General features: G+C 45.5%; 1 protein-coding gene across 1 annotated transcript in view; it reads left to right on the forward strand.

Moving 5' to 3' along the window:
• Ccdc149 (coiled-coil domain containing 149) overlaps positions 1-17,247 on the forward strand; it is a 95,757-nt gene that overhangs the window by 68,803 nt on the left and 9,707 nt on the right. The window contains exons 10-13 of the mRNA XM_013503308.1: positions 541-685; positions 8,286-8,362; positions 9,777-9,809; positions 14,700-14,816. Of these exons, the coding sequence (XP_013358762.1) occupies positions 541-685; positions 8,286-8,362; positions 9,777-9,809; positions 14,700-14,816 (372 nt within the window). The remainder of the gene's footprint in view (positions 1-540; positions 686-8,285; positions 8,363-9,776; positions 9,810-14,699; positions 14,817-17,247) is intronic.

Genomic DNA, 17,247 nt, shown 5'->3' on the forward strand with positions numbered 1-17,247 from the left:
GGAAACTCATACAAAGCAAGGATCTCAGAGTGAGGAGTCACTGTCATTTACATGGCATTGTGGTTTTCAGCCAATGTTTTTAGTCTGTCTGCCCCTTGCTTTCCTATGAAGCAGAAAGAAACACTACTTTTCAGGGTTTGGGCTTATTTTGGTTTTTCAGTTTTAAGTCTCAGTGAGTAGAATGAACATGTTAAACATACTGGGCAAATGCAAATATTTTTATCTCAAACAATCGTGGCTGGCCAAGGGTATAGCTCAGTGGCAGAGTACTTGCCTAGTATGCACAAGGCCTGGATTTCATCCCCAGCACTGCAAAAAAGAGGGTGTGGATGCTAAAACTCCTCCAGGACTTTTTCTCTTCTCTTTAACTCTCATACTGTATTTTATTTTACCCTTGACGCTTGAGGCAAGCTCTCGATACACTATAGTAGCATTTAGAAGCTGAGAACCTCCCATTATCCAGGAAGAACTGACATTGGTTTGCAGTCCCATTTCCTAGGTGAATTGACAGCCAAGTTGTCAATTTTCTGTCCTATCTAGTTCAGGATCTGCTCTCTGAGGATCACGGGTGCAGTCTCCCTGCTACACCGCAGTCCATTTCAGACCTGAAATCTCTGGCAACTGCCCTGTTGGAGACTATCCATGAGAAAAACATGGTCATTCAGCACCAGAGGCAAACCAACAAGTAGGTGGCTGGACTCTAGGGGAGGCCGTGGGGTGGGGAGGGCAGGGGGAGAGGCTACCAGAAGGGAATGGCAGCCAGGTGGAACCACAAGCCTCATGGGAGGAAGGTGATATCCCTCAGTTTTGGAAGGACATGCATTAAACTAGAACCATGCTTTTTCTTTAGAACAGCCTGGGTCTTGACTGTAGGCTGGATCGAGCAAAGCAATAATCCTGGTGGTCACTTCCTGGAGACTTACAGGGGGCCACACATTGAGTAACATGGATTCTGTGGTGATTTCCTGGGTGACTTGCCCTACCTCCCTTCCAGGTCTGTTTTTAGGGGCACACTTGGCTCAGTGCCATGACAGCTTGAAGGGCTGTGACTGGCAGGAACCACTCAGGCACTGACTTTGTTAAGCAGCTGGACTTGTAAGGGAGGCTCATGGCTCTCTTCCAGGTCATCAAAAAAAGGTGGTAGAAAGAACGAATAAATAAAACTGAATGCAATGTGTGTATGTTTGTGTGTGTGTGTGTGTGTGTGTGTTTGTGAGAGAGAGAGAGAGAGAGAGAGATGCTGGGGACTGAACCTAGGACCATCAAACTAAATTATATCCTCAGCCTATTTTTAATCTTTTATTTTGAGAAAAGGTCTTGCTAAATTGCCCAGGTTGGGCTTGAGCTTGTAATCCTCCTGTCTCAGCCTCCCAGAGTGCTAGGATTACAGGCTTGTATTAGCATGCCCAGCTTATTGGATTTTTAAAACACACTGACTATAAAATCAAGCCAGTTAAATTAAGTCAAAGTAGCAGTTAGAAGCAACAGAGCAAAACTGAAAGATGCTCAGATAATGGTGAATAAAACACTAAATTGAAACAATGAGTATTACATACATTAGTACATTTTCTGCTGCTATAATTGAATACCTGAGACTGAGTAATTTATTAAAAAAAAAAAAGAGAGAGAGGGAGAAAGAAATTTACTTCTTACAGCCCAGGAGGCTGGGAAGCCAAGATCAGAGCACCAGTATGTTAAGAGGGCTTCTTGCTGTGTTACCACATGACAAAGGACATCTGGTGGTGAGACAGCCTGTGCTAGCTCAGTCGCTCTTTCACTAATGCTGCCACAGGGTCCCACCCCCAGGACCTCATCTCTTCCTAATCAGCTCCCACTGACATGGGAATTTGGGGAACACATTTGCATCACGGTGAGACTTGGTGATGTGCTACGTGCCCTGAGAGGGGCCTGGCACTTGGTCCAACACTCTGCTGTCACTGTCCTGAAATTTATAAGAGAGGAGCTTGTGGTTTTCCTCTGAAGATTCGATAGTATGTGAGTCCTGCTCCCAAGATCTATGCTCACTGGACCAGAATAGACACGCAGAAAGATGCTAGGCTCGGAGCCAGGAGAGGAAGGGTGGGAGAACCGGGCACTGTGGAGGGGCCACTGGGAGATAATTGAAAGTACTGTAAAAACAAAATAGGAGAGGGAGAAGACAGAAGACGGAGCACTGGGCAGACCGCACAGGAGATGAAGGTGTATGTGGAAAAAGGCAAGGCGCAGTGAAAGGCGGCCAGCGTCTTCATGGGGCAACAAGGGTGATCGATCCCAGAATTTTGTAACCGTCTTGCACAGTGAAACCTTCCCCAAGGAAGCCTCCCCACGCCAAAGGGCAGCTGCGCTGCAGGGAGGAGGAAGGAGTGGCATCTTCGTGTCCTGCTGGCCCCTGTCCTTCCTCCCCACAGAGCACTTCAGCAGGGCGGTGGGCTCTTCCCAGCCTCCTCAGGTCTGATCTGTTCTCAGCAGGTGACCACAAGAGAAACAGGGACCACTCAGCATGAGCCCGTCCACCTGCCACCTCCCTGAAACCTGTGTCTTCCCGCCTCGGCTCCTCCTGCCTCAGCAACACGTGGCCCCTCCGGTGACCTTGTGCCTCACATTGACGGTCACCTTTGGGGGCTTTACTCTGCTGTGACTTCCTCTTCCAACCTCAACTCCTCCCCTCCTCCGACTTCTGCCCCTTCACCCGGAGCACAGAAGCCTTTCCTCCACCTTCTGTCTCCCTAGGTTTCTGATCCACCGGCATTGCTCAAAAAAGACCACCTGGACTCTTCGGTGGCCCCTGGGAAAGTGTGTCCTGGAGGTCGCCACTGGCGGTGACCTGGGAGGCCCGCTTCATTAGAAATGCAGACTCAGGGGACATCAGTAAGCCCAGGAGAGTCCACGAGCGGAAAGACACATGACCTTGGCTTGCTACCTCCTGAGACCTCTTCCTGCAAAGTCCACTCACTTGTCTGAGCCAGTCACCAGGGTCTGCAGACTCCACCTTTGAATTTCATTCTTCTGTAATTCTTCCACATCAGAGCGCCATCTTGAAATTTCCCTTTGAGCCTCCAACTGTCTCTGTGGTGTTGTTTCGTTTTCCCCCTGCTCCTCATCCCCCAGCCTGATCCTGCAGGGCCTCTTTTTTCTGTTTCTTGCTCCGCTTTGCCCTCCCTGCCCCAGGACCTCACGCCCTGTCTCTGCCTTTGCCTCTCACTCTCTGCACACTCTTTTCTTAGACCTTTGTCTCCACCACTCCATCAAGGGCAAGGTCCCCGTTTCCAGCTGCTAGGTTGACAGTTTCTCCCGGTGTCTTTTCAGCTCCTCCCACTCAACAAATCCAAGGCTCAGAACAACCTTTCTGAATTTAATTACTTAAACATGTTTGTGCCCTTTGTCCTAGGTGGCCTCTTTCTAGGAATTTATCCTAAAGAAAAAAATCAGAATGACTCCCTATAGGTATAAACATAAGGTTGTTCACTATAGATTCTTTTATAAGAGTGAAGAAATGGAGACAGCCCTCGTATCTGTTAATTGGAGAATGTAGACTTAGAGTCCAGCTAGAAGATGGAGTAGAATGCACCACTCAAAGTGTGTTTTGAAGAACGTTTCATGGCGGTTGGGCAGAGCTGGCACCGCTCAAGTCTGAGCTGCCCCAGGCCTGAATGTTTGTGCCTGTCACGGTCACTCCACTCCCCCAGTGTGTAGTGCAGCACCGGCTCCCATGAGCACACATGGTGCTTGATGGACGGATAATCGACCATCTTCAAACCCTCCGCTCCTGTTCCCCTAATGCCCACATCCTCACAGTGGTCGGGCTGGACAGTGTCTTGAGTGTGTGTCTGTGACACCTTTCCTGAGTATGGGCCTTCTGAGACCTCTCCTGTGTGCCCCTCTGTCTTCTTCCCCTCAGACCATCGCCACCTCCATCCTCAGGGTCCAGCCCCTCCTCCCCGCCACGCACCTTGCGCAGCTGTGCACCCCCACTGGGCACAGTGCTGAGCGCCTCCTCCGGCCTGTGCTGCCAACCAGGCTGAGTCCTCACCAGGGCGCCTCTCCTCTGCAGAAGACTCCTGCTTCCCCTGGCAGGCTGATGTCCTGCGTGCTTCTCACCGCAGCCACTGCCAGCACAGGCCTTCCCTAGGTCCAGAGCACTTTCTCTCTCTATCCAGAAGGCTGACATCAACCCCAGGCCTTTTTTCATTTCTTATTTTGGGACAGGGTCCCACCAAGTTGTTAAATTTTGCAGCTCAGGCTCCAACTTGCAATCCTCTTGCCTTAGCCTTCCAGAGTGCTGGAATTACAGGTATTTGCCACCATGCCTGGTGCATGGTTAGTATTTTAAAATAATTTTTGAACCACTCCATGTTTAAACAACCATGAATTTCCAGTCGCCTCCCCTCAGCTACCCAAACTCTTTGATGGAAGAAGCTACCCTTCCTCACATCCAAAGGATGCATATATAAGCAAATGCATTCAGGTGTTTACACACATTTTTTAAAACAAACGATAGCAAGGATTCATACAGAAAAGGTTTTTTTTTTTCTTTTTCTGCACCTTGATTTCCTCCGTAACAATCGATCATGGAGATTGCTACATATCAGTTCATAAGGGGCCTAATGTGCCATTTTTTAATATGCAGAAGGTCTTAAGGTTCATATTTTCAGTAAATGTTTTATTTGAGAGTGTGTAAAGAAACTAATTATACTACAAAGGAAGGGCTAAGAATAGACTGTGAATTTGGCTTGCTTACTGTTATCGCTCATGATTTACTTTTGCAACCGAAATAATAAAACAGCTCTGGGATAGTGAGGTGGAGAGGATGAAAGTCCTCCTTTCCGGGGATGCATACTCCCCCTGCTGGTGACCCACTGCCTGACAGTTCCCCCATTAGGGAATAGTCCACAGGGAGCCATCTTGAAGATGGATGAATAATACTTGGACTTTGCATTTTAAGTGACACTCAGTGACTAGGCAATTTGTTTGAGGTTCTTCTCACTAAAATTGAAGTTGGCAGTTGTCTAGTTATGGCTAAAGAAGAGATTGGGCCCATTCATCCAATGAACTGGGACAGAGCATTGATAGGAGAGTCAGTGGCTAAAGTGATGTTTCCCTGAACGTGATTTTGGTCCCCAGCTTTCCCATAAGTCCCAGAGATGGATGGTGCATTTGGGTGAATATGTTAACATACTTTACTGCTGCCACTAAAACTGTTTCCTCTTCCCCTTCCCTGACCAGTGGCAAATGGGTTTGGAAGTTTAAGGTCTTGGGTAGTGAGGAAAAGGTGTCAATATAGTTTGAAGGCCACCAGATGGAGTAAGAGCATGGACAGTGGTTTCTCCAGGTCATGTAGGGCCACAGTTGTCTCCATCCCCTGTAGGACTGGGCCCCTCAAGAATGCTCACTCCTGGGTTCCTGCAGGTACCACAGTGGGCCATTTCTGAGCTAGTGCTTTTTTTTTTTTTTTTTTTTTGGTTTTTTGAGTTTTTTCTGGTACCAGGAATCGAACTCATGACCTCATGCTTGCCAGGCAGGCGCTGTGCTGCTGAGCTAAATCCCCAGCCCCCTGAGCTAGTTCTATCCATGCAGATTCCTAACCCTGCCACCCTCAGTGATATTGTTTTCATCAGAAACCATGCTGAAGACAGGTGTGATGGGTCACACCTGTAATCTCAACACTCTGGAGGGCTGAGGCAGGGGGATCCCAAGCTCTAGCCCAGCCTGGTTAACTTAGCAACTTACTGAGACCCTGTCTGAAAGTAAAAATAAAAATGGGGATGGGTTGTAGTGAGAAAGAAACCACGCTGGAATGTCTATCTGAAGACCTCTTTTGTGGATCTTCCTGGATGGCTAGGTAAGTAGAGACTGAGAACTCCCCTGCTCTGAAGAAAAATCCTAAATAAAAGCTTTATTTAAAAATATCCCACCTTACCGCCCACCCCAAAAAGCCACCCACAGGCCACTGCCCTGGCTTCCCCCTGCATGCTCTGCTAAACTCTTGGAGGAGTCATCTCTGTTCCCATTTCTTGTAGTCTGTTGTTGTCTCAGCCCTGTCACTTGCATCCTGGGTTTCAATGAGCAGAGTACTGGGAGAGACTGCTTTGAGATGAACTGTGTGTCCTCAAACAAATTGCTTAACCTCTCTGTTCCTCTGTGCCCATGTGTGTAAAAGAAGCATCATAATACAATGTCCACTGCAGGGCCTTTGTCAACTCAGATGAGATAATGCCAGCTATGTTCCACAGCTATGTTCTGTGTGGCCTATGCCTCATATGAGGATGCAGGAAAGATTAGTTGGCTCTTTCTTCATAGCAGTGCAGTCACTTTGTTGTTGATTTTGTTATTGTTATTACAACTACCACAACTTCTCCTGGGCCCATTTGATTACCTCTAGTCCTGAGTCAGATGCTGGGAAGTGGATAAGTGTCAGTCCACAAAGAAAGCACCATGCTGGAGATATAGCTCAGTGGCACAAGTGCCTGCATGGCAAGTACAAGGTCCTGAGTTCGATTCCCAGCACCAAAAGAGAAAGAAAGAAAAACTCCCCAAAAGAAAACACCTACGATTGACAATTTGACAGAGTTCCTGGAAGTCCATTGTTGGGGATACCTCTGAATTCGTGTTGTTCCAGTTCTGGGAGAAATGGCTGTGCTGTCCAAGAATGCCAGAGAAAATAGAACCAAGTGCATCTGCCTTACGCTTTCACATGCAGCCTGATCGGCATCCCTCAGCTCGCCCAGCCAAGTGGAGCCTTATCTTTTGTTTCTGAGAGGCTGCTGTGAACAGATGTTCCCATTTCCTTAAGAAATGGGTGTCGTTGTGATTACATCTCCAGCCCATCAGCTGGCGAAAGGGAGCTGGGATCAGGGGGTCCGAGCAAAATATTGCAAGCAAGATTAGAGGACCAGTGTCTATGGAAAGGTCAAGAACCTGACAGCAAAAAAGGCCCAACAAATGGAATGACGTGGAAAGTAACTGATAAAGACTATGCAGAATTTTAAGACTTAAAGAAAAGAAGAAAAGCAAAGCTCTGAGTACCCAGATGAGGAAAACTGCATACAGTAACGTCAAAGTGTGCTATGAACTCCAAGGGAATATTAATTAAGATGCTACAAGTCATTTCAGGTAAAATAAGGATGAATCCAAAGCCGTATATATGTGCAGACCTATACATATTCATGCCTCTCTATGTATGTGGGTGTGTGCAGCTATCTCTGGAATCTAAAGAGAGGTAGGAGAATAATTCTGCTGTTCTGATTTATCCTGCTGAAAGGAATTGAAACTTGGCTATTATAGTGATTTCCACATCATTTTAACACAGCAGTGCTAAGAAAATCCCCCAAATAAAATAAAGACTATTTTTCAATTTCCAGGCCAATAGAAAGTGATTGAAGCTTTTGATGAGGATCAAATCATTTCCTGGCTATATTTAATTGTGTATAGAGGGAGGATGCATGTCCACATCTATATCCACCTGTGCATATACACAGAGTTTGGCTTCCAAGAATGTATTCCAATACATATTCTAGAGTCTGCTATAGCCCAGTGAGTCAAAATGCAAAAGCAACATAATGTATTGTACTGATTCTGAAATTCCTGAAAACTCCTTTGAAATACTTATTTTAATTTGCTCCATAGGTAATTACAAATCACAAAAAAGAAAAGCATTTATTTAATCAAATGTATGTATTGAGGACCTACCCTGCATCAGGCATTGTGCTAAACATTCGGCCTATGGAAATGCCTGGCACATTGTGGGTCTACAAAGATCCATCTTATTATTTTAGTCACTTAAAAGCCACATTACCAAGCACGTTCACCCATCTTACTAGTTAGACTCAGTTGTTTCCAGAAAATCTAATCCACCCTAAGAATCAAGGTACGGTACTCCTAAAGGTAATCCAGATTGTTATCTTTAACCATGAGCAATTCGCAAATATGAAATTCCATAAGATGTTTTGGGCAATCGTAGAATAGTTATTTAGCTTCCCAAGGGATCCATGTTGTGGAAGAGGACTGCTTGAATGGTATATAGATATAGATATAGATATGGATATAGATGTAGGTAGATACACATATACACATGTATATATAATCATTCACCCTAGTTTCTATTTTCCTATATGACTCAATAGAGTATATGTTATAGACATACATGCGTTCCTTTTTTGGCATTTTATTTATATTTCAAATCATTTTTTCTCTATTCAGGCATTGTTAGGTTTCCCTGGAAGCCACCTCTCAGCCCTGAAAGCTGACAGGTTATTCATTAATCTGTTGTCATTCTCCCCTCTTTCCAGAATCCTGGGGAATCGAGTAGCTGAGTTGGAGAAAAAATTAAGAACTCTGGAAGTTTCTGGTTTGTGGAGTCTTCCAGGTAAACAGATCGTCATGAAAACTGTTTTTAAAAAGAACCTCTTGTACAATTTGCAGAGTCTACCCTTTTAATGTCTTTTTATTTGTAGATCATTGCTGAAAAACCTACAAATCTTTTAAATTTAGAAAGACAGAATCTGAAAATATAATAAATATTTAACTTCTCATGTGTGGGGCACTGAAAATTCTGCTAACCTAAATTCTGAAATTGTCATTTATGTGTCTGTGTGCATATATATATATATATATATATATATATACACACACACATATATATATATATACACACATATATATATATATATATTGAATGTAGTGAATTGTTTCATTTTTTTTACCAGTAGATATTTTCTAAAGATTTGTTCAATGTAATCATCGCTCCTAAAATGAATGTGTGAATATACAAAGATCTGTGCAATTTAATCATCAGTCTTAAAAATGAATATAAAGATCTTGCAAAGATTTGTTCAATTTAATCATCAGTCCTAAAAGTGAATGTAAGCACGTACAAAGATGTGTTCAGTTTAATCACCGGCACTAAAAATGAAGAACCAACATCTTTTCTAACCCAGTGTATTTCACCATCACCCTCTCTTGCCTTCCGCCATCCCATTTTTACGCAGCTTGAACACAAAACTTTCCCGAGGAATTTTTCCCCCCACATTTGCCCAACATGTGAGGAAACTGATGCTTCGCTTTAATTAGCTGCATTTATCCCATTTATCTTGGTAAAATACCCCTTTCAGGAGACCCCTGTCAGCTATGCCTACTCTTTAGAAACTTATATTTATCGTTTTCTCCCACCTCCTCTTTCCCTGGAAGGAAGAGTGTATTTTTAGTTGCTTACCCTTTCTGCGCAAAGCGGTCTCCTGTCCCCTTGGCTTGTGTGGGCTGCTTGCCTGTAATGGATGAGAAATGAAAATTGCCGCGGGGAGGTGGACAGCATCCACTTTTCTTAAATGTAAATCTGAATGACCACCTTCGGTTGCCTGGAAGTGTGATTCATAAATTGGAATTTTAGCCAAGATTCCTTGAACTTGATGTCAACAGACCTAGCAGAAGTAATTAGTGGCAAGTGCCGTCCAGGGATCTGAACGATCCATTTGGCGTAAGACCCTTTGGATGCTGTTACAGCCCATTTTCTGTACAGGACTTGCTTTTAGTGTGCTGAAGCCAGGCGAATATATCACCTGTTTGTAGAATCTGTGCATGCACAGACCAGAGATTTGATTTCTTTTCTTTTCAGAACGACTTAGTGAAATTTCTCACTGTTTCATTTCTATAATTTATATAAAAATGAGTTGAAGAGGACAAATGCTGAGAATTTTCTGTCTAGTGGTGTGAGGGCCAGGTGAGACGTCATGATGCGATGTTGCCATAACACTTGTTTCTTTCCTCTCTTTTGCTGCCTCCAGGCCTGAGCTACAATGTTTCCATAGGATTTGGCAGTATGTTCTTTTTGAAATATGTGTTTTGGGGGCTAATGTCAGCCATGCATTCTGTCATCCTGCATGTAAATAAGTGGAAATCCATTATCTGTGTTTCCTTGAGCTTGTCTGACTATATGGAGAATTCAGTTAGTATGGAGCAAATATTAAAGAGCAGCATTAGCTCAGAGGGACTTGCCTGAGTGCATGTTGTATGGTGGCCGTGGTTGTTCTAGTCTCTGGCTTCAATGAGCTGCAAGGGTGAGAACAGGAGGGAAAGGGCAGTTCTCTGGCTCTAATACAGTTTGTGTAAGACAGTAGCATCTCTTTGGTGCATGGGGGATGTGCAGATAGATCCTCACATATGTGAGGACTCATGCTGATATCTTCAGTCCCTCAGGAATAAGGGCAGGGGAAGCCTCTTCCAGTGTGAGTCAGATGACACCCTTTCTGCTCATTATTTTATGTGTCTCCACTTAACAACTGAATAGTGGAGTGAGAGGCAGTGTACTCTTTTCCACCTCCTTCTCCTCCTCCCTTCTTCCTCTTTCCTCTTCTTCCCCTTTCTCATCCTCTCCCCCTATAGGAATCAAATCACAGTGTTTGGCCAACAGGAGGACACAAGTCCTTGATTTCAGAGAATTGCCAACTCTCTCTTGCTTACAAGTATCCTGAAAGGGTCATAAGCAAGACCCTATGGACCAGCCTGTCAATGTGTGGATGCCTGCCGGAGCACCGACTTTGTGAATCACATGCTGAACCAGGCACTCTGGTCACGCCCCTTGCTCTCTTTGAGAATCTGCAGTCCATTTAGAGGAGCAAGAGGAATATACATCAGGCAGTGACAGGAAAGCAGAGAATGGTACATGATTCAGAGTTAAATGAGGGATAAAAATATTAAGATGTGAGGGGTGAGGGGAGGAGTCATTGGATGCTCATTGTAGAAGGACAGTTGAGAGCAAGATATGCAAGGATGGTGTAGATCATACAACAGCCATTCCCATGCCTGTGGCAGACATTGCTAATCTATTACTTTGTTCTTCCTTAATGATTTCAGACCCGGTCCTCAGAATACTCCTCCACAGTGGCTTTCCAGGAAACCACCTGTGGTCAGAGCTGGCATGTGGAAAAACACACCCCCATTTCTGGATCTCCCTTTATTTTAGATGAGGAAACTGAGACAGAACATTAGATGATTCCTAAGGCCACAGGGGCTGGCAGGAGTGCAGGAGTTCAGATTGTCCTGTTTGTGACCTTCAGCTGGTTCTCAGTGACTGCAGTTCTGAGGAGAGAGCAAAGGGGCAGATCAGGCCAGCTGGACAAGGTGGGCTGCAGGGAAAGAATTCACACCCAGAGCAATCTCTCTGGGGACTCAAACAGGCAGCAGTGGAAGAGTTTTCCCAGACCCTTACTACAGAGCAGAGCAACTCTTGGACTTTCAGCCTTCTGTGATTTTTTTCTTTGACTCTTTTCTCCTCCCTCCTCTCTCTGTCCACACTTTAGAGCTCTTCATGTTTGTGAGACTTGGGGATGACTTGTGATGTTGCTGAGAAGTAGACATGTCTGACAGATGTCATAGCATGCAGAGAGAAAACATGTGGATAGAACAACCTATCCCAAACTGTTTAACCTGTCTCTGACAGGTGGAGAAGCTATGGGGCAGGCGGGGAAGCCCGAGGGTGGACCTTGCTAGCCACACTTGTCAGTAGGGATCACCTCCAACCCGCCCCAGCTCCTTACCTGCCATCCTGTTCCCTCAGCCCTTGTCCACCTCTGCTGGAGAATGGTTCTTGGGTATCTCTGAGGGGAGGTTCTGGGATGTGTTCATGGTTCAAAAGAAGCAAGGAAGGAAGGAAAGAAGGAAAGAAGGAAGGAAGGGAGGAAGGAAGGAAGGAAGAAGGGGGAAGGAAGAGAGAGAAAGGAAAGGAAAGGAGAGGAGAGGAAAGGAAAGGAAAGGAAAGGAAAGGAAAGGAAAGGAAAGGAAAGGAAGAAAAAAAGAAAAAAATCTGGCTAGAGAAGAGCCTAGCTCCTTGAGATTTTTATTTTCATTCTGTTTCCACTCTGCACATTGGCCTGAGGAGGAAAATATGTGGTTTAAAAGTACTTAGTACATTTTGGAGAAGGAGAGGGGGACTTTTTTGCCACAAGGAATTGGGAGAGCTGGGTGTGGTGCATGCCTGTAATCCTGGCACTCTGAGAGACTGAGGCAAGAAGATTGCCAGTTAGAGCCCAGCCTAGGTAACTTAGTAAGATCCTGTCTCAAAATGAAAAACCAAAGTGTAGCTCAGTGTGAAAGCCCTTGTTTCATTCTCCAGTACTGGAGCAAGAGAAAGAGAGAGAGAGAGAGACAGAGAGACAGAGACAGAGAGACAGAGAGAGAGAGAGAGATAGGAGAACTTCTGGGAAGTGGAAGGGCCCATGTGAATTTCCATATTATTTTAGCTTGACTTGAATTCATGGAGCCCCTCCCCCACTCCCCATCTTCTGGACTTCAGAGCCAGATGAAAGTCCGAGATATCAGAGCCTCAGATTAGGGCTCCAGTTAGTCAACACAGATGGAATCTGGGCTTGAGCACAATAGAACTAAGTGCCTTCTAAGAAAAGCTTTCGAATCCTTCAAACATTTGTCAAGAATGACCACCTCCTGGCTTTTTACTTTAAGATCAGGCATTGATCTCTCTGGGGAAAAGTCTGGGAGGGGTATTTATCTTCCCCTCAGCCCACACTTTGATTGGACATAAAGGATGTTCTCATTTCCTTCCTGTAAGAGCTCATGGCTCAGATGTTTGGAGAGGTATTGGAAAGGTGTTGTTGGGACCAGCATTTTTGAAGCACCACTGTGGCATGGAGAATGACCCTGTGGTTGGGTGGGGCCAGGAAGACATTGCACACTGATGAATTCCTTTTGTTCGGAAGGACTTAGGACCTGTCAGAGGCTGCCTTCCCCACTCAGCTAGCTCCAGCTCCCATACTGCCACATTTCTGATGCTCTGCCTACCAAGGCAGAGGGGCTCGGGAAGGTTGACTGGGACATGCAAGGGCAGCGTGTGCTCTTTACCAAGTTCCCTAGAGGCTAGAGAGCTGCCAGCCCACCTGCCAAAGAAACACAGATCAAGAAATGCTGTCCTGTCCATGACTGTGGGCAGATGGTGTTGCTTTGATGGAGACAAAGAAAAGAAATCGAACACCAGCCACCTGCTCTACATTCATGCTGACCAAGGCCTGATCACCATGAAGCCATCAAGGTGCTTCCAGATTGTATCTTTGCTGCATGAAGAGAGGCCTGATCATGCTGATTTTATTCTTATAGGCTCCTGTCAACATCCTGAGCGGCAGATTAATAGCTCTTTTTGGGAATCCTCTGCAGACTGTGACCCTGAAGATTTCTAGTTTTTTTTCCACAGAAGACAATAGAAGTCCTCATACAGAGCTTCAGGGTCAGCTCCTAGTCTTTGGGGACAATTCTTGGCTAGCAGAGCAGCAGAGGCTGTGGCTGCTGGTCCATCTGCCTGAGGCAGCAGTGGTACCCAGGCCCACCAGGAACTAGGACTCCTAGGAATAAAGCATCAGCCCATTGTTCAGACGTTTGTTAAACACTTAGCATGTGCAAAGGTTTCCTACAAAGCCTTGGAAATAAAGTTAATAAAAGACACAGCCTGATGGGAAGATAGTATTATTAACGAGTAGGAGGGGCCCAAGCACAATCATGGAATTGTATCCAGCGTTTACCTGGTTCTGCAAAAAAGTAGTAGACATTTTGACCCAAGTGCCATTCTGTGGTTGGCTGAACCTGACATGGAGGAAAATCACAGAACTTTGGAGCCTCTAATCTGAGCCCAGAGATGTTACTGGACTGGCCTCACCCAGCTTTAGAGAGGGTCTTGCCCAAGGTGAGACACGTAAGATGGGAGTGCAGGCTGGACTCGTGGCCCCTGGGGCTTCATTTCTGGCACAATGAGAGAAAGCCAAAGCCTTGTGGGCCAAAAGTTGACATTACATCCTCTGTGGTGGGCTCTCCTGACCTTGGGGACTGTATCATTTTATGTCTATGTATTTCGTGTCTGGTATCTGCCCATCAGGCTGACATTCAAAGCTACTCTTCACCTTTGTAACTTGCCATGGCCTCTAGCATAGATCTGTCATGTTTTTCTTTTTCTTGTCCTAATTTTCCCAAGCTTTTCCATCTGTTTGGGGACTTGTTATAGTAGGTAGAAGGGCATGGCTGCATTGGCACTGTATGTTCTAAGTGGAAGTTCAGCTGGAAAGATTTGGAAGACTAGACACTATCTGCCTTAAGACATAGTTACTATTCAATCTAAATGACCAAGTGGAATCAGATCAGATATAGTGTGCATGGAAGCCAACACTAATCATTCAACAGGTGATATCTGCCAAGTGCTGGCAAAAGACCCAAACACTGTGCATCAATCAGTTCATTTCATGATCACAGCCATCCAAGACATGGGCGCTGTTACTCTCCTCCCTCACTTTGCAGATGAGAGATTTGAGGCCCAGAAAGGTGAAGTGACTTTCTTGATGTCAGCCATTTAGCAAGTAACATTATCTAGAGCACACACAGCACAGCGTAGCCCCAAAGCCTACTCTCCCGACCCTCTGCTAGTAATAGAATTGTTTTTGTCTCATCTACTCAGATTTTGGGAGATGTACAGGCTACAGTAGCATGTATCCGCATCCGTGCCTGAGCCAACTGTCAGGAATGAGTCAGGGTCTGTCATCACAGACATCTGGCTTGGCCCTCACCGTAGAGAAAGGGCCTGCTGGCTCTTTCCCTCTGCGTTATCTGCAAGAGAAGAAGGGTTCTAACCAATCAGCCAGTTCATTGTGTAGGAACAAAAGCAGCCCAGCTCCACTGGTGACATGACACATCCATTTTCCCCTTTTCCATGACAGGGGGCAAGGATACCATACTGTTCAGTGACCCTACTCTTTCTACCATACAAAGGTCAAGATCCCCACTGCTGAAGTTTGTTGAGCAGCCTGCGGAGAACCAACCAAATCCTAAGGACGGTAAGTGTATTGGTCAGCCTTCTTGTCTCTGGAACACAATACTCGACACACACAGTTTAAAGGATGAAAGGCTTAAGTTAGCTCATGGTCTTAAGTTTCAGTGGATTCAGTCCATGGTCGGCTGGTTGCAAGGCAGAAACATCATGGCATAATGATGTGGCAGAGTAAAGCTGCAGCATTCATGGTGGCCCAAAAGCAGAGCAAGGGAACAGTGCCAGGGAGGAATGGGTGAGAGATCAGATCTAGGACCCAAGGTCACGTCTCCATGACCCATCCAGACATACCCAGGGGTGTGCTTTATTAATCTGCTAGATATTTCTTAGTCCAGTGAAGTTGACACAGCAGGACTCAAGGTCACAGTAACTGCACCTCTGTTTCTTTGTCTTTGCCTGGTCTGTGGCTACCACAGAGAAAGGTCTCAGTGGGCCTCAGGTCCCTTTCCCTCCTATAGCCTCAGTGGCATTGTCCAGGCACTCCTCACAGTTTCTCTTATTGCTTACCTGGGGTCATCTTATTGAGTGGTCCCAGCAGAAGAACATGGAGCCCTGGACTCTGACACCATGGCAGAGAGATTAGGAGGGAGGATTTAGGTGAATAGAGTTTACATTCTAGTCCCACATCATAGGGGCTGGAAGAATGTGGGCTAGTGACTCAGTTTCCTCTCTTATAAAGTGGTGACATGTGCTTAGTGCTTTGCTTGCATATAGTGAGTGGTCTGGGGACCAGTGGACTAAGGAGGCAGTCCCCTCTACCAGGCATACAATTTTGGAGGATGCTAAAGACCCACTTAGGAGACCAAATGAGGCAATATATATGATACCAGATTTTTTCCAGATCTTGTTGTTCCAAGAAAACTCTCTTTAGTTGTGCTGTTATGGCTGCACAATATCCTGGGTCAATTCAAAACATGCCTATATCTGGTACTCTGAACAACTACTTTGAAGATAACAATATGCAATATAGCAACCATTGCTAATTTCCTATCATCTTGTTCTGAAACTCTGTATCATTTTTATTGTTTTTTCTTATTCATTATTCCCTTTTAAAATAAAAACAAAACAACAAACAAAAAAGATTTACCTTTCATGGTCACTTGAGGAAGAGCCAGACGTCGCGTGGTGCCAGATCTTGTGAATAAGGTGGTTGAGGGTGCACTGGTGTTTGTACAGTCCCGCCTTTCTGTCGGGTAGCCCTTGGCAACATCATTCAGTGTAATTTTTTTCCCAGTAACTCATAAAGACGTTTACCAAGGAGGACTTCCAGAACTCCTTCAGAAAGCGGCAAGAATGATGGGATAAGTGTGTCCAGAGCAAGGGGAAATAGTTTGAGAGGCATTAGGGGCATTTTATTTTTTAGTATAGTAACTTTAAAAAAAAAACATTCACTGTATATTTTGATCAAACCTTGAATTCTCAAAGTATCTCCCTCTTCTGGGTTCCATTTGCAGTTATAGTCCCTTATGTCCCAAAGTCTGGACTTTCCCAGTGAATATTCTGTATGTTCTCAAGTATAATGTCGCCCACTGGCCTGACCATTTTCTCAGACACTCTGGCTTGAAATCTGGGTAGTGCTGACCATTGTCAGCCTCCTTTCCCATCCACATCTGTCCTGTAGCCAAGCTCTCCTGCAGTTTCCATCCTCTGGGTCCCTCCCACCTCTGGCTTTGTTCAGCCCCCACTAACTTACTGGAAGGCCCTTTACTGGATTTGCTGCCTCCCAGGCTGTCCTTGCTTCATTCCCATCTTCATCCTGCTGCTGTAGGACAAAGCCGCTGAGATAGTCTCTCATCTTGCTAGTTCCCTGCTCAAAGTGGTGTCTTCAGCTGTCTTCTGCTTAAGATCCTGACTTGTAGCCTGGCCTGGTGCATCTTTCTAACCGTATGATCGGCTCACCTTTTACCAAGATGAACTAGCCAGCTGTCAGTTAGCTATTACCATGTAACACACTGCCTTATAACTTAGAGCTTAAAGCAATCGTCATGTGGTATTGGAGAGTCTGTCTCAGACGGGAAGTTCTGCTAATCTGAGCTGGGCTCAGCAAGCTCACTCAATAATGATGAGGCATCTGTACAACTGTATTTTGAAACCTGCTCACTTCACTCATCATAATGAGCAGAATGGTAAAGGTGGAAACCAGGACATGTCTAGGATTTCCAAGGTTCCCCAGGTACTTGTGAGAGGGATTCCTGGAGAAAGCTAACTCTTGTAGGTTCCACACTGGCCAGAAAGCAAGGCTGGGTCTTTCAGCTCACAACATGCAGCTGTTCATAAGGCTACCCCATAATGCACCATGGCCCGCATCTTGGCTGGTGGTCATCACGAGGTGGTGCTCAGTATCCACATGGAGATCCAAAGCCCTGTGTCTGTTTGGATTTCTCAGCCTCAGTGCAGGGGTTGGGGGAGCAGAGGGCTGGGCTGGCTCAACTGAAATG

The sequence above is a fragment of the Chinchilla lanigera genome, unplaced genomic scaffold, assembly GCF_000276665.1.
Source record: "Chinchilla lanigera isolate Chin_1 unplaced genomic scaffold, ChiLan1.0 scaffold00079, whole genome shotgun sequence".
Classification (NCBI taxonomy): domain Eukaryota; kingdom Metazoa; phylum Chordata; class Mammalia; order Rodentia; family Chinchillidae; genus Chinchilla; species Chinchilla lanigera.